This window comes from Opisthocomus hoazin, chromosome 7, assembly GCF_030867145.1.
Source record: "Opisthocomus hoazin isolate bOpiHoa1 chromosome 7, bOpiHoa1.hap1, whole genome shotgun sequence".
In the NCBI taxonomy this organism is placed as follows: Eukaryota; Metazoa; Chordata; class Aves; order Opisthocomiformes; family Opisthocomidae; genus Opisthocomus; species Opisthocomus hoazin.
This window is the reverse complement of record NC_134420.1, coordinates 1212094-1233129: the sequence shown is the minus strand read 5'-3', so window position 1 is coordinate 1233129 and position 21036 is coordinate 1212094. Positions and strand designations below refer to the sequence as shown.

The 21036-nt window shown below is 39.0% G+C and overlaps 1 protein-coding gene across 6 annotated transcripts in view; it reads left to right on the top strand.

The window, feature by feature from the left end:
* BUB1B (BUB1 mitotic checkpoint serine/threonine kinase B) overlaps nucleotides 1–21036 on the top strand; it is a 51432-nt gene that overhangs the window by 9124 nt on the left and 21272 nt on the right. For 4 of the 6 annotated variants that reach the window (XM_075425288.1, XM_075425287.1, XM_075425290.1 and 1 more), the window contains 16 exons: nucleotides 1689–1915; nucleotides 2204–2316; nucleotides 4009–4106; nucleotides 4398–4450; nucleotides 4911–5021; nucleotides 5268–5352; nucleotides 5743–5845; nucleotides 6914–7200; nucleotides 8149–8339; nucleotides 10455–10601; nucleotides 10772–10884; nucleotides 11171–11332; nucleotides 12049–12191; nucleotides 13717–13888; nucleotides 14265–14371; nucleotides 18507–19113. In XM_075425288.1, coding sequence (XP_075281403.1) covers nucleotides 1689–1915; nucleotides 2204–2316; nucleotides 4009–4106; nucleotides 4398–4450; nucleotides 4911–5021; nucleotides 5268–5352; nucleotides 5743–5845; nucleotides 6914–7200; nucleotides 8149–8339; nucleotides 10455–10601; nucleotides 10772–10884; nucleotides 11171–11332; nucleotides 12049–12191; nucleotides 13717–13888; nucleotides 14265–14371; nucleotides 18507–18696 — 2302 coding nt within the window. In that variant the 3' untranslated portion in view covers nucleotides 18697–19113. Of the gene's footprint in view, nucleotides 1–1688; nucleotides 1916–2203; nucleotides 2317–4008; nucleotides 4107–4397; nucleotides 4451–4910; nucleotides 5022–5267; nucleotides 5353–5742; nucleotides 5846–6913; nucleotides 7201–8148; nucleotides 8340–10454; nucleotides 10602–10771; nucleotides 10885–11170; nucleotides 11385–12048; nucleotides 12192–13716; nucleotides 13889–14264; nucleotides 14372–18506; nucleotides 19114–21036 lie in introns of those variants that run through there. The other 2 variants (XM_075425291.1, XM_075425292.1) reach the window with 2 other exon arrangements.

Below are 21036 nucleotides of genomic sequence, written 5' to 3'. Positions count from 1 at the left end.
GCTCGCTGAAATGCTGATAAATCCCAGCGGATGGGGGTGCTCTGTTAGAGCAGAGGAAAATGCATTATTTTGCAAATCTGCTTACCTTGCTTTTTCTGTGGCTAAAGTTGGTTATAGAATACATAGGGTCTTCCTGGGAGGGAAGTGGAAAAGAATGTCTGATATTACAGACAGCTTCCATGGCTCCAAATTGCATGTAATCAAAGAATGCTGAGAAGTGGCTAACAGCATGGGTTTTTCCTGTGGGTTTTGCTTGTAGCACGTGGACTGCAGAATAGCACAGGCCAAGGACATAAATTTGTAATTTAGTTTACAAATATGTAAAAAAAATAGGTTTCTGTCTAAGTTATAAGACTATTTCTTGCTCCTGAAAGTCAGTGATGTCATGGAATTAAATCTCTTGGCATGCTGGCCTCTCAGGTGAAGACTCATTATTTACAGAAGGCAGCATCTTTTTATACCAGGGAAAAGGACGGAGTGGGTGGGAGCTGCACATCATGCTAAATTAGCTGTAAGCAACTTGAGCAGAGAGTTTGTGTGCAGTTTTACACTACATACTTGAAAGTTTAAAAGCAGATTTTTTTTTTTTTCCCCTGCCTTTGAGTCTATTTCCTCATGATGCCATGGTTCTCCACTAAATCAAGTCTGAAAGCGTTGCCGTGAAACTGTGTAAACATGATGCAAATCCTGCCATCAGTCAGCATCCAGAGATTTGGGTAGAAGGACCCTGTGGTGATGTTGGTAATAAGCCCCCACTCCGACAAAAAAAGAGCTGTAAAAACCCCCAACCATTAGGAGCACCTGTTGGCCTCATCATCTCCCGAGCAGTTTTAGGGTTGTGAGTCCATTCACATGCAAAACAAAACAGGTATCTTGCAGCTGTGTACTGTGTTTTCTTTTGAACTGTTTGCCCAGAGCAGTTAACACTTTTTTAAGGTCAATTGTTCAGATCATCTTTTATTGAGGTACAGATAATTGCTGGAGTCATCTGGATTACTGGTATCTGTAAAACTCCAAATCCTGGCTCCTCTCTCCTGAAATAAGCATGTAGCGCTTTCAGAAAGCGCTTTCAAGCTAAGAAATTGACTGCTACGGACTCCTTTCACTGTACAATGATGGGTTTTCTGTGGGGTTTGTTTGTTTTTATAATAGGGCACTTCATTTCTGTCACTCAGCATGCAAAACATTCTTCTTGAACAAATTCCTCTCATTGCATCTTAAATATTCCCTTTTTTCCTTAATATAAAATGCCAGGCTTAATCTAGTCCAAGATCTTTAATTTTTTTTTAAGTTCCACTGATTCTTTTTTTTCTTTTTTCCCCAGATAAACTGTTTTGTGGGATGATCAGGGACTTGTCACCTGTGTGGTCACACAGATTGATGGAGCTTAAGTAAACATAGATCCTGCTCCAGAGTACACAGCAATTCAGAGTACCATAGGAATTTTATTTGCTCTTGACGCGGCCTTGTTAACACTTTTTTTTTATTACACCATTCTGAGTTGGTATGTGTGCCTTTTGTGTGCTGTCATTCTGTTGTTCTTATTTGTTTTTTCTATCACAGAACAGAATGTCTTTACACTATTCTACGACTAGATTCTGAAATAAGCCATTTTGTCTCCTGTGCTTGCTTTTCTGTGTTACAGGGAAGTACACACAATCAAACTAATAACTGCGGGTTTTTTTCAGGACTCCCTGCAAAATTGAACCCAGCATAAACCGTGTTTTAAGTACTCGCAAACCTGAGAAAGAGGAGGACCTGCTACAGCGAGTACAAAATTATCAGCAGGATACTCAAGAAAAGAAAGATGTGGTGATGTACTGTAAAGATAAAGTTTATGCTGGAGTCGAAGAATTTTCTTTGGAAGAGATCCGAGCTGCAATCTACAGAAAGAAAGCAAAGAAGAAAACTGAAGGTATGCTTCAAAATAGGGTGGCATAAGACTTTATGAGATAGAATAATAAAATTATACTTGCTTCTTATCAGCATACAGCTGTTATTGCACCTGCTGTTCTTTTTCTGCTGGAACAGTTATTTAACTGCTCTGAGGTACAGTGGAAGTAACATATCCGACAGCTTTATGTGTAAGTCATGAGAGAGAGAAAGAAGAGCAGATGTTTTAGCCCCTTTAAAAATAATTTAGCCTTTAGCCACGGATTGCATGTGAAATATGTACTGTGCCTTATAAGATTTTCTTCCTTAGAGGAGATGCAGGCCATAGCACAGAAGAAGGAAGAAATACAAAGGAAAATTGAGGAGCTGGAGAAGAAATTAAAGAAGAAAGAAGATGACAAGCAGCAACAACTGCATGAACAGGTATTGCCCTCACGTAACAGTTCTTTTAAAAATAGCTACTATTTTAATTAAAAAGTACGAAAGGGGAACAACATCTAACATGCTTCTCTTTGGCTAGCGCTTCTTAAACTTTTTTTGAAAGGCTGCTTCAGGCTATTGTACACATACCTCACACAGTAAATGAATGCTCAGAGAAACATTTCTTTTCTTCTCCCCAACTTGTCCCCAAGCCATATCCTTTCACTATACTATAGGAATGTAAATGAAAGGCTTCAAGTAGTGTTACTATACAAGTATTGTTATTTAACAGTTCGGCAAGATATCTAATGCTACGGTATAAACTTCTAAATTTTTTTTAAGTAAAGGTATCCCAAATGCTTAAGGGCAACTTGGTCTTTCTTAAGCTTTATTGGTGCGGGGTTTCCTTTTATAGAGAGAGAATTTATAGTGCAAAAGCAGATGGGAGAAGAACCTGGAACTAGGGGAAGAAGTGAAGGACAGCAAAGTGGTGTGGGCTAACCCTGGTAGGCACCGCACACCCGCTTGCTTACTCCCCGTCAGTGGGATAGGGGTGAGAATCGGAAGGGTAAAAGTGAGAAAACTCGTGGACTGAGATAAGGACAGTTCGACAGGTAAATCAAAAGCTGTGCTCACAAGCAAAACAAAATAAGAATTCCTTCACCACTTCCCACTGGCAGCCAGATGTTTAGCCGTTTCCAGGAAAGCAGGGTTGCATCATGCGTAACGGTTACTTGGGAAGACAGATGCGGCAATTCTGAACATCCCCACTTCCTCCAGATTTTATTGCTGAGCATGATGTAATATGGTATGGAATATCCTTTTGGACAGTTTGGGTCAGCTGGCCGAGCTGTGTCCCTTCTCAGCTTGTTGTGTGCCCGCAGCGTACTCGCTGGGGTGGCAGCATGAAGGACAGAACACCGCGATGCTGTGTAAGCACTGTTCAGCAATAGCTAAAACACCAGTGTGTTATCAACATTGTTTTGGTCAAAAATCCAAAACATAGCAGCATACCAGCTGCTATGAAGAAAATTAACTCTGTCCCAGGCAAGACCAGTACACCAAGCCACACCCGATTCCTCTCGAAGTTTTATAGACGGTAGTATGCTCTATTATATATTAGATTTTTTTTTTGTTTCCTTTTCTATGCAGACCAAGCAAGTATACTTTGGGCTGTCGTTGATAGGTAGCGTTTAAACCCCCGTTTTCTTATAGGTTGCAAATAACAAGTAAAAGTTAATTATTTCAAAGCTTTTCCTTTTTGCAACTTCATTAGTTGGGCTAATAAAGAATGTTGTCTCTTTCTCTCTCTCTCCTTCCCCACCTTCCCCATTTCTGAAACAATGCCTTAGTAGTAAATATTTTAAATAATGAAATACAAAGTGTTATGAGTTTGATGTAAGCAAGCTATGTAATAGCTTCCATATGTCTTTAAGAGGAGATTTTAGTTATACTGCAACTATGGAAGTTATATACAGTTGCAAAGAGTAAACTATGTATTTTGACTACACTAAGTGATAAGAATGAACTTTTTTCATGCAAGTAAATTAAATACAAATAAAACTACCTAAACACAGCTATTAATCTGTTATGGCTCGAACAACCTACACAGGATTATGATAATATTCTTGGAACTTTATTGCAAGGCTTCTGATGCAATCGCCATTGAACCAAAGGATGGCTTTGTTTCTACAGCCACCAGAGACAACAGGAGCTTTGCCATGTTTGGGACTGCACGGCTTTACTTTTTCCAGTGCAACAGAAGTTGGGGAGAAGCAGCCTCAGCTGCAAAGGTAATACAGGATTTTGTTTGCCAGCAATGAGAAAATTTGTGGTGATAATTAGTTCTGAGTCACATGGATCACTAACAGATAGCCTGTTTCCACAGGCAGAATGGCATATACCCTAGGCAGCAGCCTGTAACCAGGATCTGTAATAGATCTTATATATTTTCGATTATTTGTCTGAAGGCTCTTCACTTGAAGTAGCATATGTCAGCTTGGCTTGCCTTTTTTACAAAGTTTAGTTACGTTTTGTGAAGGTGTGTAAAAAACATAAGAAACAAGTTTGTATCTTTTTCACAGTGAATTCCATGTCTCTGAAGATACTCAGCTACAGAAACCAGCTTGTTCTGAGGGTAAATACTTAAATTTTTTACCATTAAGGAGAAGGCCGTGTTAAAGGGAAGTGTTCTTTTAAATGAATAGCAAGACTGCAACGAACTGAAACCAGAAGTTTTAGGTGGATTCGAAGACTGAAAATGAGAACGTGCTAGAGTAGTGCTTTTAACCATATTCAGCAAAAGACAGAACATCTGAAGCCTGAGAACTGTCACTGTTTGAAAGGACTTTCAAGCAGAAGAGCTTTTTTCTTTTAATAGCTGAAAAGCTTTCTTCACACTTTCACATATGCAGTCTTTCTAAAATCTGTAGAAGAGTTTAATGCTAAGATTGGTACTATCTTAAGTCCTTCTTTTTCCTCAGAGGATTTGGTAGAGGAATATAATCAGAAATCATATATTCAGTTTTGTTGTTGGGAAGGGTGTGTGCTGAAGAAGTTTACTTTTGATCCGAATTGACAACTGTTGCTGTTGACAGAGGTTGTCCAGTCTCTTGACGTACGCCCAGATACACAAAGGGGAAATGTGTTTTTAGACTCTGAGAATGAACAGAAGGAACAGAGGGATGAGGCCAGCCTTGAGAAAAAAGGTACAAATTCTAAAGCATATTCTGAAAAGAGCGAGCTATTTAACATAATGTGGTGTTAAAAGTGTGGTTCATTAACATGACAACACCAAGCCTTTTTTTTAATAAGATTTCTTTAAATGTCGGTTTTGTAACTTCCTGCTGGGACTGGTAGTTTGAAGGCTGTGTATTATATGTTTTAAGTAGCACTGGATACACTATTGTGGAAAAACTGTTGATACAATAGAGCCTCTTTGTTTTCCTTTACAGGTGTGGGTCTCCTTCCCCCACCGGATCCTGCTACGGTTTTCTCCATATTTGATGAATCCTCTACTTTGGCAGATCAGAATAGAAGGTAGAATTTTTCCAGATCTAGATTTCAGAGGGACGGAAAACTGAAGTATCAAACCACTTTCTGTAGCAGCTGAAATACAGTACTGTTTCTTGTATGGATGTAGGGGTGGTGTTTTATTTATATTTGTATTTTTTGTTTTATTTCATTACTTTACTTGGGAAGTCTGTGATGAGGAAATACTCTCCTGTTGTTCCTCTTCAATGTAGAACTTTTTAATCTGCCATATAAACTTTCCTCACTCTGGAGAGCTGTATATATTGCACTTTACTGGTAGTTCTGTAGCAGAAAGTGGTAGACTGAAATTGTCAGTGACTTCAACTCTTGAGAGAAATCTGCTGAAGTTCAGAAGCTACTCTAATAAATATTTAATGGAATGTAACTTTATCTTAGTTGTTCTGCAGAGCATATACAGAAAAGTGCCCGGCGCCCTCTTGCTGTTCGTAAACCTTCAGATTCTCTAACTGCAAAGGAAAACTTACCGCCAGAAGCCTGCGTAAGGAAACAATTTACTCCATAGCAGACTTCCTGTCACGGAGAAGCCAGCGTAGAATGTCGTACTGTTGAACTGAGTGAGACTGGCTGGACTGATTTGATGCGTGATAAGCAAGGATTCTAAACTTCTGTCTGGCGTGGCAATACTTGAATTGGGTGATGTTAAGATTACACTGGAAATTTCATGTTTTGATTGGGCTTTAAGGTGGCCGGTACAGAGATGATGGTACGGAGTCTTCCAAATTTTAAGCAACTGATTAGTGGCAAGGATTACAAACACTGAAACTTATAAAAAGTTTGTGTGATGAAGAGTTGCACTCTTAAACACTGCCTGCTGTTCCACCCACTTTCTTGCCATGCATCCAAACAAGCATCTCGGCTCATGTGTTCCTCACCCAAAGTACCATATGCTGGACTCCCTTAAACTTTTGTGTCTTGTTTACTGAGCTATGTGTGTCTATGTGGCAGTTTTGCAGATGTTTGTAAAGCTTTCAGTAGAGGTGGTAGTTGCTGTCTCATCAAAGGACTTAGTTACTGCATGCCGCAGTAGACCTTTAGACTGGTTGAGTGAGAGGATTTTATTCTGAGCTGAGAAGGAGTTTATGTACAGCTACAACATGAAATACTTATCGGGGTTAAGCATGGTAAGCATCATGCTGATTTTGGTTCTAGTGTCAGTCTGGATAACTGCACAGGTCTGCTTTACATGTCCTATATGTCTTCAATGCCCAACATTTCAGTAAACACTACAATAACGTGCTTATAACCGAACAGAAACACATTTCTGGGATGGTGGATACTATGCAGCCCATAACAGTTCATGGCAGCTCTGCAGTGCCCTAGAGGGTAACAAAGCTACCCTTTCTAGTCAAGGAAACAATATATGCAACTATATTACAGGTAGGGTTCAATTACTCAATTTCAATGAGCAATATAAATAGAGTATATGAAGACTGAGTGACATATTCATGTTGAGAGGTGGTGGAGTCGAAGAAAGGGAGAGATAAATGTTCCGCTTCTAATTTACATAATCTGCAGGCTTTTCACCATCGCTTCCTACTTTTTTCAGGATGAGCTGAATGGAATTGAACCTTTGACTGAAGATGCTATTGTGACCGGCTCCTACAAGAACAAGACCCTTTGTGCCAACCCAGAAGACACGTGTGACTTTGTTAGGGCTGCTCATCTGGCCTCAACGCCCTTTCACGGGGTGGTAGCTCAGAGAGTCCCGGCTCCTGCTTTTTCACAGAGTGTCCTGAAGGAAGACTGTCCAGAATCGAATTGTGCACCTCTGAATCAGGAAACGCCAGTTTGTGAAGGAGTGTACAGTGAAGCTCTTTGTGTAAATAAACTGAGGTAATTAGGGACGAATTGTCTTAAGCCCTTTTTCCTGCATGTCTTTTGGTTATGATTTTACCGTTCTGTTGCTGAAGAAACAATTTTCTGAAGAGATCAGAATGTACTGAAGACAGCCTTTTCTCTAGCTCAAGGGTCCATTGTACCTTGAGCAGATTTAAGAGGTCTTGGCTTTAAGAGTCCACCTGGCTTTTCAGCATTACTGCTGTGGGACTTGAATCCATGCTGTTTCTACCAAATAATTTGCAAATAAATTAATAAGCACGTTCTGTCTGTGTAACCAGAGATGAAAAGTAGAATCATCAGTTCCTTTTTTATACTTGTATGCTTCTGTAGTTATTTTAGTATACGAAATACATCTGGTGATTATGGCTTAGATTTCTTCTATGGAGGAGAGAAGCTGGAGAGAAGAAAAAAAACTGGCAAACAACCTCCTGTTTCTTATCATTGTAAAGAAAAAAGCATCTGTAGGATGGGTCTTTCTTCACTTAGAACTAAGTTTGATTTGTTAGCTGTTAGTATGTAAACATGTATGCTATGCAGAAGGTGTTTGTTTACTTGTCAAGTTCACCGGGAAACCATGCTGATTATAATTAGGAAGGCAGAGCAAATTATTTCCCACCCAATCCTCCACTGCTTTAAAAGCACTGTAAGTCTGAATTTTAGTAGCTAAGGGAGTTGCATATTCGGTATGTCTTCTATTGTGCACTCATGTTTAATGGAATAGAAGATACAATTAATCTATAGAGTAAGATTCTGAGTAGAAACAATCACTGAAGCTGAAATGAAGCTCTGACATAAGTATTGGTTTTCCATTAAGGATGGGAAAGGGCTTCTTTGACATAAAGAAGTCTAGGACTGCACAGTGTCCTGTCATAGTCACTAGGCCAGCATTCTCTAGACACTGTATCGTCTGAAAGTCTGAATAGTTGCTGATTTTATTTACAGCCCGATCATGGAAGCAAGCCTGGAAGATACTCGATCGTCAGGTGGTTCTGTCTCCTCAGGATCTTCTCTTTCCGGTGTTACACAAATGTCTACTATTAAATACCTGCACATCCCCAAGAAACTGGAACTTGCTCAGAGCTTGCCTGCTGAAATGGTTGCTGATGCTGGAGGTATCAGTGAAAACATTACCGGTTAGTACGAAACTGAGTTACAACAAATTACTTGCAGCTGTCACTAAACTATGGCGCTTTTTCTGTACTTCCTATATTCTGCTCTGCTTTCCGTGTATTTCCCATTACTTTGACTTGTGACTAAGCTTGCGTCTCCTTTGCCAGAAGTAGTAGTGAGGTATGCAGTATAGCATGCTTGTCAGCATCCAGAAGATGTAAATATTAAGGTGATGGAGAAGTTGTTTAAGGTATTACAGCAGGAAGTGTGTAGGAGTGATGAGATGTCAAATTCTGAAATGAAAAATTTGGACTGAATGGTAGTGAGAACTTCTAAGACAGCTTTGTTTGGTTTTGCGTTGGTTTTTTTCTCTCTGTAATTGTACTGTGTGTTGTTCTGATGTGCTGATAAGTGCCACACTGAAAATGGTGAATATGAATTAGAAATCTAGTGAAAGTTGCCTAGTTTTGGCTTTAAATTTGAACTCTTAACTTTGCTGTAAACTATTGTGCTGCTTTGCAGTGTGTTTATTTTTCCTATTGAAGGAAAACAGTACTGGTACTTAAATAGTTAATTTCATTTGTTTGTCTTCTGGCCAAAGATCTTTGGGGTTTTTTTCTGTTATCAATCTTTATATTACAGTTAGAAGAGAAATGGTCCCAAAAAGCCTTCAAAATCTGGCCTGTAGAATCAGCTTTGTGTTGAATTATGGCTTTCAGGGTGATTAACCTGCTTTACTCCTTTGATTTCAGCTTACAATATCTTAATTAGAACTCTGTAGCTGAAAATCCTCAGTGTATCTACTCTAGAGAAGAATATGTTATTGTGTGTCTGCACAATAACAGACAGACTCTTATGGCAAAGCATGCTCGGGACCTGGAATGAAAATACAATTAGGTGAAGAGTGTTGTCACTGAAACAGCTGAAATATTTGGATAGATCTTGCAGTCATTTTTTATCATATGCACTAATCTTTAGAGCAGGATGAAATATCTTTAGAGATTCTTTTCAGAAAAAGGCAGCATTTGTTCAGAAGTTTTAATGGTCCTTTCTTAAACTTTGGATCATTCCCGTTGCTTTTCTTCTTGCTTTCTGTGCATCTCCCTTGAACTGCAGTTCTCGACCTGGTTGTAGTAATTCTGCTGAGGACTCCTTAACACTGCATAGAGCAGAAAAATAACTTCAGATGTCTCAGTTTATTCCTGTAAAGTATGCCAGTAAATCTCATAAATTTGTGATGGTAAAATAGTGGAACACCTATTTAGTCTTCCAATTTACTACTTTGGCGGGATTACTTCCTGAGCAATATCTGACTGCAATGCTTTTCGGATAAATGAGTATCACAGTAAGTAATGATACTCTGATTCTTACCTTGGTACTGTGAAAGCTTAAAATGTTGTCACCCATTACTGGCCATACAGTTTGGGAGAGGGAGTCAGTAGAAGCCACCTAGTTTGCTGTGTTTTACTCTGATCATTTGAGATCAACACTTTTGAGGCTACCTTGGTTTTGTACAGATGAACTCATCTATTAAATGATTTTTTTTTGCTGTCCTATTACGCAGAAAAGTAAACCCAGACCTACATGTAATTAGTTTATGTGTCTTCCAGCAGGTAAAAGCCATTAAATTCTTAATGTTACAGTGAGCAGCAGAGTTGGAGTCCAACTTGATTTTCCTTTTATTACATAAACCGCCTGCTGTATTCAAAAGAGTGAATTTCAATAAAACCCTTCACTTAAAAAATCACCAACTGATCACTTACTCTGGACATAGATTTAAAAAAGGAGTGTTAATTTGCAAAATGAGTTTAAATTCTTCTGTGGCTGAGCAGACGTACCTAACCTAATTCAGAGCTTTGTCTCTTGTCAAAGATACATTTTACATGACGCTACAGTAGAATCATTGAGACCTCATGATGAGATGGTCTGTAAAGCAGGTTCAAAGATGAGTGTTATGTTCACTTCACAAGAAACTACTGGACAGAGATTAATTGACTTGCCGAAAGGCAATGCAGTAGATCAGTATGCAGGCAGAAAGCTTCCAATGTCCAGGTTACTTTTACATGACAGATACAATCAAGTCGCAGAGACTCGACGCCTAGTTTCAGCTCATCTGTTTCTATTACTCGTCTTCCTAGGTGACGACATAACTCCGTTCTTGTGGAGCGCTGAGCAGCGTAAAAAGCTTTTAGATCCTATGCCAGAATCACTGACTGCTTCTCCAGACTTTCATTTGGAGACTGGCGCTCTGCCTGTCATGGAGTGTCAAAAAGACGTTGAGCTAGGTAGGTATGCCAGACACTCCACAGAGCAAGAGATCCATTTATGTTCTAATTGGTTTGAAATGTGCTTCATATTTAACCTCACTAGTTTTATGTGGTGTAGATGGGGAATAACTTGACAGCCTGGGTACGCATATTTGCTGAGAGCTCATGAAAATAAACTTTCATAACAGGAAATGAGACTTACTGTATCAAATGGGAGTACTGGACCAATGAAGAATACAAGATGTTTTTTGCCATTCCAGCTAACTTCCCCCAGTTGGATGCAAAGGGATTTGCAATAAAGGTAACACGTACGATGGTTATTATACAAGAAGTGTGAAATGTTAAAATCTCTTCAGCCAATATAAAGTAAAATGTAGTAAGCTTGGTCTGAATTTGCGAATGCCATGCATGAAGTTTGCTGCTTCAAGTCCTCTTTCTAATTGCTGATATAGATTAAAAGCTTCTGACTGTGGAAAATGTCATCTTTGGTAAAGCGGGGAGGAAAAAAGGGGATGAGATGAATATGAAGATGAGCAATTTTCACTTTATTCCAAAAACAAATGTTGTTCTTATGTACCTTCTTGTAGGTGTATTCTCAGCCTGTGCCTTGGGATTTTTATATCACACTTCAGTTACAGGAGCGTTTGAATACTGACTTTGACCAAAGCTTCAGTGAGAACTGCAGCTGTTACCTGTATAAAGACGGCTGTGCCCTTTTGCACAGGGATATAAATCGCTTCACGCTTGGGGTCAGTACAGATCAACAAAGTACAGTTGTAGAAGACATGACCTCTTGCATAGGTACCATTAGTGAGTTTTGTTTGTTCTTATGTTCATTGCTGAAGGTAGTCACGTGCTTAATCCTGCAATCTAGATCCTCTGCTTTTTGTTTTATGTATCTACAAATTAGGACTGTCCATTGTGGCCTTAGAGCTGGTTTCTCATTCATAGATAATGTGCTTCTTGGAGGCAAACTTGAACCAATTTTTCACATTTTCTTTGTTCATGAGTGATAAATGTCCTCAGCCAAGAACCACGTGTTATTCCACAGGAAGGTTTGCATCTAAAACTCTTGTTTAACTTGACATCTTTCAATGAGTTCCAGTCTGCTATAGCAAGGTCATAGCATTTAGTGTCTTGCTGAAGGATTTACGTTTTAAATAAAGTCTTGTAAGTGCATTTTGAATTGTTGCATATAAATAGGATACAAATTAAATAGTGATTTCGGCCTTCGGTTCAATTTCCTCTTGATCTTTTGTCCTCTTCTGAATAATAGTGTTTCTTAAGAGCTCGTGGTTCTTTTAATTCTGGCTGGGCTGATGATGTGCAAAATCTGATTATGCTGAATTTAGGGTAGGGCTATTATCCCTGTACAGATCAGTAAGAAAAACAATGTGAGCTGTAAATATTTCATTTAATCTAAGGTAGGATGGCATATAGATATGTGTTTATTCCCTGTTTTCAGGATGTTATTCGTGGCCGTAAGTCCATCACGGAGGAAGTTATCCTGCTGGTTGTTTATAATCTTCTGGGTGTGGTAGAGAAGCTCCACAGAGCAGAGATTGTCCATGGAGATCTGAGTCCGGAAGTGTTCTTTCTGGGAGACAGGTTTGTCTCTTTCTATGAATATGGGAGGATATCTAATACTCAGTTTCAGCTACAGCTCTTGTGCTTTTGTAATTTCTCCTCTTTAGTTGGGGTACTGATATTGCAGTCCATTTTTTTTTTTTTTAGGCTACAGTGTATTCTGGACATGATGAAAACACTTTGTTTAGGAATAATTGGTAAAGTAGAAACTTGAGAACACGTGCAATAGCAAAAACATTCTTTTTAGTATGAGTTTTACAACATCATTGTGTACTATTTTGATAGAAATAAACAAAAGAAACAATGTAACTGGATATTGGTAAATAACTTGCCTGCTGGTTTTATGTATCTGAAAACCAGGAAATTAGAAAACACACACAAAGGGCAGGTGAGACTGGAATATGCAGACATTCTCTTAAACAGATTGCTTAGCTCCTGCTACAGCTCAGCTTGTAACCTGATGCACAGATCTAGTTTTCTTGTTTAAGCTCTTTCCCATATTATGTTAACAAAGTCACATATCCCTTGAAATGTGATCTGTGGACTAAGTGTGGGAAATAGTAACTTTAGAATGTCTCATGATTCAGATAGAATTCCATTAGAAGAAATTCACTGAGGCTGTTCTTAGTCTTCACTGATATGTTAATAGCTATTTTTAACTTTAAGTGTGTTTTGAACCTACAGGCATCTAATACATACCCCCCGGACATAATTTATTTATCATTTATTTATAATTATTTTATCTATAGAATTTATTTATAATTAAGTTACATATACTACTGAAGTGCTAATATTTTCTTCACACACCCCAGTGGATTGTCTTGCACATCCCACAGAGTGCACGCATCCTATTTTGGATGTCACTGATCTAACAGTGGCTTGATGGACTTGGATGTCTTCTGCTGGATTTCTCTGTGGCAAATACAAGCTAAACTGCTAATAAGTTAGGGTAATAGGGGTTTTTTTTAGAAAGCAAAAACTATCCTAGGACAAGTGCATAGTATCAATTACAAAATATGCTCATAGCATTCAAGTAAGAAAGAAGAATAGTAGTGAGAAGTGTGATGTGTTTATATGGTTGGCTTGGCAGAGCACCATCATCTTACAGATACTCCTGACTGCCCCTTGTGTTTGTCCTCCCTAGTGTGTAGACTAGGAAAGATTTTTTTGAAGTATTAGGGAGCTTAATTCTTTCTCGTATACAGTTTTGTGAGATCTTGAAGGAGAGGGAGCAGTGCTAAACATCATGCTATTTTCCCATTCCACCAACTGTGTTTCAGATAACTGTGACAAATATCAACACAGTGTCATCCTTAACCCTTTAGTGGTTCCCATTGCTTCCTCTGGAGATACCAGTGTCATCTCTTAAGCTTCAGGCTGCCAGCTGTTTGCCCGTCCAGGCGTAGTCCTTTCGGCGGTAGTTCTTAAGCTAACCATCAGAGGGGAGCATTGGCATAGCTAAGACTCACCTTCACTGTCAAACTTCATTTTTAAAAAAAAAAGTTTGTTTGGATTGTCTTTTACTTCATTTCCTTCCTCTGCTCAGGATCTGTGATCCATTTGCTAACGATGAGATGACAAGAGCTCTGAAGATAGTGGATTTCTCTCACAGCCTAGATTTGAGATTACAGTCTCGAGTAAGTTTGCCCAACAGCTTTCCAATATGTCAGACCCCTCATGGACAACAGCTTCTGGCGAAAAGTTCTCTTCCTTACCAGGTGAGTATCTATTTAGCAGGGCATCTTAATTTCTGTGTTTCCTTTACAAAATCTCTGATTTCTTAAGTTATATTTTGCAAACTCTGTGGCAAGATTTGATCAATAAATACTGAATAAAGATAATTTTTCATCTGATTAAATCTTTGGTATTAAGTGAAGGGACTAGCAGTGCTGTTGAATGCCTGTGACTGCTCCAATACCTCCAATAAGACCAGAATTTTACTTTTTGAGGCTTTCTTGCTTTGCAGGTCTCTGGAAGATTCTGATGCAAAGATCAAGTCAGACTTAAATGTGTAAAAGCAGAAACAGTAGGAATCTGTAGGGGACTGCAGAAGTTAACAGAAGTTGAACTTTGTGATGTTTGTTGTGATTGCAGGTAGACTTGGTTGGCATTGCAGATATAGTCCATTTGATGCTGTTTGGGGATCATGTCCAGGTCTACCAAGAGAATTCCATCTGGAAAATCAGCCAAAATCTGTCAAAGTAAGTCCTTTTGCAGAGGAGGCTGCGCGGAAAGAACAGACTGCTTCTAACTTCCTTCACTTTCTTTACAGTGGCACCATCTCCAAAGCTGAGAACTTAGTGCTGCTGTTCCCAAAAGCGTTTGTTCTGTGGGGACTTAAATTTTGAAGCTACTAGGCTTGTTCGTTGTGTAGTGGCCTTTGTGCTGTACAGGAGACAATTTTAAGCTCAAGATGAGCCTAACAGTCCACTTCTGATGATTTTGCTTTTTGTATCCTTTCAGACCGGACTGCTTTAGTCTCTCTTTTTACTTGATAGACCAAGCTTGGAGAAATTTGTAAGTGGGTGGTGAGGAAAAAATACATGAACATGTTGCTTTAGAAATGGAGGTTATTTGGTTTTCCTGCCTTTTTCATTCTGGGCTCTATTGAAGGGCTACTAAGACACTGATGCCAGGGTCCTGTCTGTCACAGTTGCAGAAACAGTATATATGACCAGGAAGAAAAGTAACTTAAAGTTATAATTTAAGATTGATCTGCAGTAGCTTCTTTTTGGAAGCTGCTGTTTGTCCTCAGGTATTAATGTCTACTGCTTTCTTTTAGCCAGATGTTTTGGCTGTAAGACTACTCTGCTTTCATCTACCCTTTGTTTGTTGTTAGACTAAACACTGTTCACTTTGTTAGTCACATCCTGCAGAACTTTATGCCTTGGCACTTCATAAGGATTTTGCAGAGCGCTCTGCTCATGACAGGAGTTACTTGACAGGTATCTGCATTCACGGTCGTGGTCTATTAGCTACACTCGCTGTGTGGATATACTTTTATAACCATTGCTTGAAGAAAACCTACTGCCAATCTGGGACTTCTCCAGTTCCCTAGCAACCTGCATTACTAATACCTTCTAGTTTGTTGTATTCAACCTTTGAAAAAAGATCTTACCGTCTGAAGCTCTGTACAAGGGAAAAATGCCTTTTTCTTTACTCGGCATGTATCTGTTTTTCTGTATTGTTATAGACTGATATCAGTAGTTACAAGGCTAAAGTGGGTTTCTGCTGAGTACTCACTATGCATGCCATATCGCACCCTGTAGCTTTTGTTTTTTTCTTGAGAGGATCAATTTACAGGACTAGGCTGTGAAGAACAAAATCACCAACAGTGATTGTTCTGTGAAGAGATGAGTATCAATGATGTATAGGTTGGCAGTAAATACATATCTTATATAGCCTTTGTTTCAGAACTACTTTATAAAAAAGGCAAAAAAAGAGCAACTAGATCATGGATGGAGACTGGCTTTTGCTCTCTACTGACAGATATTGTAACATTACATATCTTTGGGCTAAGTAAATCTGACCTGCTCATAAAAATAGGACTCCTGTATATTAATTCATATCAGAACATGATCTGATTTTTAACAGTATTCTGTTGGGATAGAGGGACAGATTTCTGACACGTGTTGTCTCTAATTTTTTTATTATTTATTTAATTTTTAATATTCTACAAGAGCTTAAATTGAGTTACTGCAGATGAAGCCACACAAGGCCTGAGTTGAGAAGGTAGGAACAGGGTGTTGGGGACCTGATCAGGATGTGGGTATGAGAAAAATAGCAGTAACTGCCTGGATAACTGGAGCAGGAGCAGCTGAGTAGCAGGTATAGCAAGTCTGAGTTTGGAAGGATAGGGCTGGCTGTTATGGGGAGTTTGAAGGGCAGGAAACAATTGGAAAGGAATTTCAGTCCAAGCTGGGGATTGTGGGTAGAGGCAGAACTTGGAGGGGCACCTGTGAAGGGCTAGAGGAGACTAAGGAGGAAGAAGGTAAAGCCTGAGCATGAGTTCTGTGTAGCTGGAACCAGGCTGTAATGGCTCATCGCTTGCTTGGGCACATCAGTTTATAACTTTGCTTCAGAGTTGGGAGTATAAATAAGGAATTCCCTTTTTCTCTCCTGTCTTCCGCTTTCCTTCTGAAAGTGTTGTAGACTTATTATTCATCTTCTATACTTATTTTTCAATATCACAAATTCCAAGAGATGTTTGTATAGGTGCTTTAGGTACACGTTATAGTGAAGTCTTGTATCAACAGTGTAAACAGGGTATTGCATTATGCAGGAATAAGGAATCTGCACTGAATCTTGTTTTTCATTCACACATAGATCTTTCAGTTTGTCTGGCTCCTATTAATTGATGACATTTCCTCCAGCCAATTGGAAGCTTTCGATAAATTCTCAAGTAATCTCTGACAAGCAAGTTTACTGCTGCAGGGAGTCTCCGTCCGCCAGACGGGGCCGTACAATTAAGCACTTCCCTGTGAGAAGAGGCAGCTGGTGGATATTAATCTCGTGCTTTGTCCTTTGCATACAGCCCCGCATGGCAGTGACACTTGCAACACCCCTGAAGACACACGATTTTTTTTTTTTTCCCTGTTGCTTTTAGTAATTCTACTTTTCTTTTTGAAAGTTTGTGTTAGTTCTGTCCTTTCTACTAAAAGTTCTGTAAGTGACTTGGAAAGTGGGTTTTTGCTTCTTTGTGGGTTGGTTTGGGTTTGTTGGGGGGAGGGTTTTGAAGGTTGTATGGACAGGATAACTTTTCTCAAATTTCTGAGAATTTAGGCAGTGACAAATAGGAAGAAGTCGTCTTACTAGAAGGCTGATTAATGTTAAATGCACACAACCATGACCTTATCTAAGTAAAGCTTTTAAAAGAGGACTTAATTATTCTTAAGTATTAAAAAAAAGTTGAAGATAGTAGAATGACTGGTGGAACTGCTTTCATTACCAGTCCAACAAAATACCAAAGCAGTGGGGAAACTGCAAGGCAAAGCACAAAATTGTTCTTCGAAGGCCAACGGCACTCAAAGCAGAGCCCACTTAAAAGGTGACAGAATGAACACAAAATACTCCACCACTGTAGTAAAGACTTCTGGAAAGGTAGAATGTGAATTCTGATCAAGTTTCTCTTTCCATCTTTGAGCGTCACTATAAGCTTGACAACCTGTCTTTCAGGGAAGGGGGTTTTAGCATGTTATCATTATTAAAGAATAATTTGGAGATTTTTCAGTTCCAGAAGTGTTTTTCTGTTTTCACCATACTATTTTAGGCAACTTCATCTGCGCAGGCTTATGTGAGGTAGTATATAGAAGCTACATTTGAATTTTTAGGACTATTTTTGTCACTCAACTCCTTAGACATCCTTACCAACATGTAACCTCCTCTGCTATGCCCCTTACTTGTCTAAGTCCATGAAGAAAATGGCCTTAAGTCTTGCATATTTTTTTTCTTGGTTATGTTCTGTAGGATTTTGTTATTTTAGAAAATGTAAGAGTTACTAGTGTAAGAGTACAGACCAGATTTCTTCTGAGACTATGGCTGCTGCTGTTTTGTTAGTCACTTAAATAAAACAGAGGCAGATAATTTCTTCCAGAGCTAATGTAACTCCTAGCTTGAGTCAGAACTAAGTGCTTCAGTAGTCAGCTGCAGTACGGTCTATGGACTTCAGTGCAAGACTGAAAAACAAAGGGTTAGCTCTGATATCAGTTTTCTGAGACTTTAATGAGTCATTTAACCTTTTGTTCATGTTGTGTGGGTATATCTGGGAGAGAGGGGATTTATTACTATGAATTGTCTTTGAAATGTTATTTGTATAAGATGGAAGGCAGGGGAAAAAAGAAAGTAAAACTGGCTGTAAACCACTTTTTTTTTTTTAATTTTTCTTGCAGCTTTCTTTTCATATTGACCTGTGAACTTAGCTTGTAAATGGGGGAATAAGATTTACCTCTACCCCTGATTAATGAAAGGAGTCTGCGAGCTTTGGTTCAAAGAATGCTCTTTAACTCCTTTAAGTTAGCAGTGCTGTGGCTTGGTGTGAATGGAGAGTAGTGGTCAGGTACACTAGAAGAGTGTAACTGTAAAAGTAATGGTTTTGGTAGATGTGTGGAACAGCCAGTCCAGTTACTATTCAGAAGCCTACTGGAGAAAGAGAAAAGGGCCCACACATATAAACTGAACAATACATTCCTACTTTTCCTTTACATTTACTCGTACGAGTGAAATTATTATTTCAGACTTGGTTTTCCCAGGGCATTTAGTGCTGCATATAAATGGGAATCTTGACAGACATGTTGCGTATGCATACCGTTTCACTGAAAACTGCTCTGTTTGTTTTAGGACTGTTGACAGTGATTTCTGGAGAAAACTTTTTGGGAGAATTCTGAATGCAGATGGTGAGTCCACAGTGCCTCTGCTGAGGGACTTAAGAGAGGAAATAAGTGACATGTTTGACAGCTGTTTCCAAGAACGTCTTTGTGAATTCTTGGCTGCACTGGGAGAAACTTTCCTCTCAGAGAACTTCCTGTGATTTCATAGAGGACAAATACGTTTTGTATTATAGAGAGGAATTTGTTGTTAATGTTGTATTGTTATTTTTTTTCAAATGTAAGCATGAACACTGATTGTAGCCGTTTCTGCAATACTTCACACGGGATTCGCTAAAGAATGTTGATATTGCATCCGTGCATAGATAACCTCCTAAGCCTGCTGCATGAACTCGTCTGTGTCTGAGCAGTTTGCCAGAGAAAACTGGCTGTGGTAACTGCCCCCTCCGCTTTTTGTGTAGCTCCTTAGAAGTGTGTAATACCTAGTTCACACTGCAGTCTCTGAAAAGTCTTTGTCCTGTGTTTAGTTGGTCTTTTAATTGGTGTTTCATCAATAAAGTTGTATTTTGATAGCAACTCTGTCATATTAAACATTACTGTCAGATGTTTCAAAAGACTTGATTTAGTTTCCATGCCGGAGTGCTTCTTCCTGACTGGGAATTGTTTGTGGCTGCTAGATACTTTTGGTGGCAGCGTTCATAACCACACAGGACTTTCTGGACACTTGAACAGACCTTGAAGGATTCTACTTGGAATGTGCTTTTGTGGATAACTGTCATAAGAAAAAGTAGATGAAGTCATGAGTGAAAAAGACGCAAACTTAAATTTTTGCTTCCTAATGCGTTTTATTTACTTGTGCAAGGCTAGAGTTACTGGCTGGACTTGGCATCTTTCAGAAATCTCACTGAATCTAAACTTGCCATATGTGCTGAAATGTTTTCAGGTTTTTGTGGGAGGTTTTGTGGATAGACATTTGTATTAATCTTTCATGCATTATATTATTGAAACCAATACAAAGGCTTCATTTTATTCAAGAGAACAGAATTTACAGGATCCAAACCCAAGATGCTACATACCTCAACCGTGGAGGAACTTCTCAGGCTTGGGTTTTCCTTCCTCACAGCTTGTCCCATGTATGAAAGTGAGAGTAGAAGACTGCTTCACTAGTAATTACTTCTCCCTATAAAACTAAGTTGACTGTAAGTGTTTTTTCATTTGGTCAGTTTCTCCAGCCATGTTTCTGCTTGATTCTCTGCTGTTATCTCTGAATTCTGCTCTGGAACTTAATTCTGTGTTTTCTAAGTTGCTACAAGCCACCTTCTTCTTTCCTGTTCTTTCTGCATATCTCCATCACTACTCTTCTTGCTTTGACCTGTGTTCTTTTTGCTCTTCCAGATACCTCATGCTTTCTTTATAGTCCCTTCATGAAGGTTATATACTCTTGTAATTCAGGAATAAGACTTAAATGTGCTGACAGACAAGCTTTAACATTAATGTAAGCTGTGGCTGAAGAATTTTTTTGGGTCTGTTAATGCCTCAAATAATGCTTCCTGTAATACAAGTGGTTAGTTAGTCATCTGTTGAGCAAGCAGATGAAATAACAATCTGTCTCTAGCCAGAGTTTGGAGCAAAGATCATTGGTAGAGCAACTAGGAGCTAGGCATTGTACTAACTTCTGTTAGCTCTAAAAGGACTTGCATATTTGTTAGTGCTGTCATCTGAAATTTGTTTTCTTTTGCTGATCTTTTAACTTCCTTTTAGACAAAGTCTAGGGGATCTCACTCACTGTCCTTTTGCTTTTCAACCTTTTCAGTTTATACCCTGCAATACTGAAATGAAAACCAGGTAGCTTAGGAAGAGAACGCTCATAAAAAAGTACTGGTCATTGCAAGGACTTCTTGAGCAAGACATATTCCAGCCAACACAGAACAGCTTCACTACCTCTTCACCTGTTTCATAAACCTTATTCAGACAGAAGCCTTTTGAGAACAGTTTGAACACACAGATAAGAGCCCTGAGCGGAAGTTCAGTAAAGGAGATGTGTTCATCAGGTATTTAAAATCTGTAAGTGAATCTATTTGTTTTTATTCTAATGAAGTCTACTTTAAAGCTGAAACACTCCTTTATTACTCTTATGTTGACTTGGCATCTGTTTTCTTTCTGAGCAAAAAGTGTGCTAATCCTTCTCCGTTCTAATAAGCTACTGTCGATCAGTTGCACGAGAGAGCACGTCCTAGACAGCACAAGCACCTCAGTTTATCATAACTAGAAAATTATTGAAATTCCTCCTCAATACTGTGAAACAAGAAACAGCAATGGCGTTGCAAAATTCTCCCTAAGCAAGAAACACATACAAATAATGAAGAGGAACTAGCAACTATAGAAAGAAAGAGCAGGCATCTCTCTTCTGCTGCTTGTTCCCCGTTCTACTCCGATGGAACTCTGCATCTCTTCCACACAGGTTAGTCCCTGCCTGCCTTATCCTATGAGTTGATTGCACCAACATGTAAAAAGGTCAGGGAGGTCCTTCAGACATCCCTGTT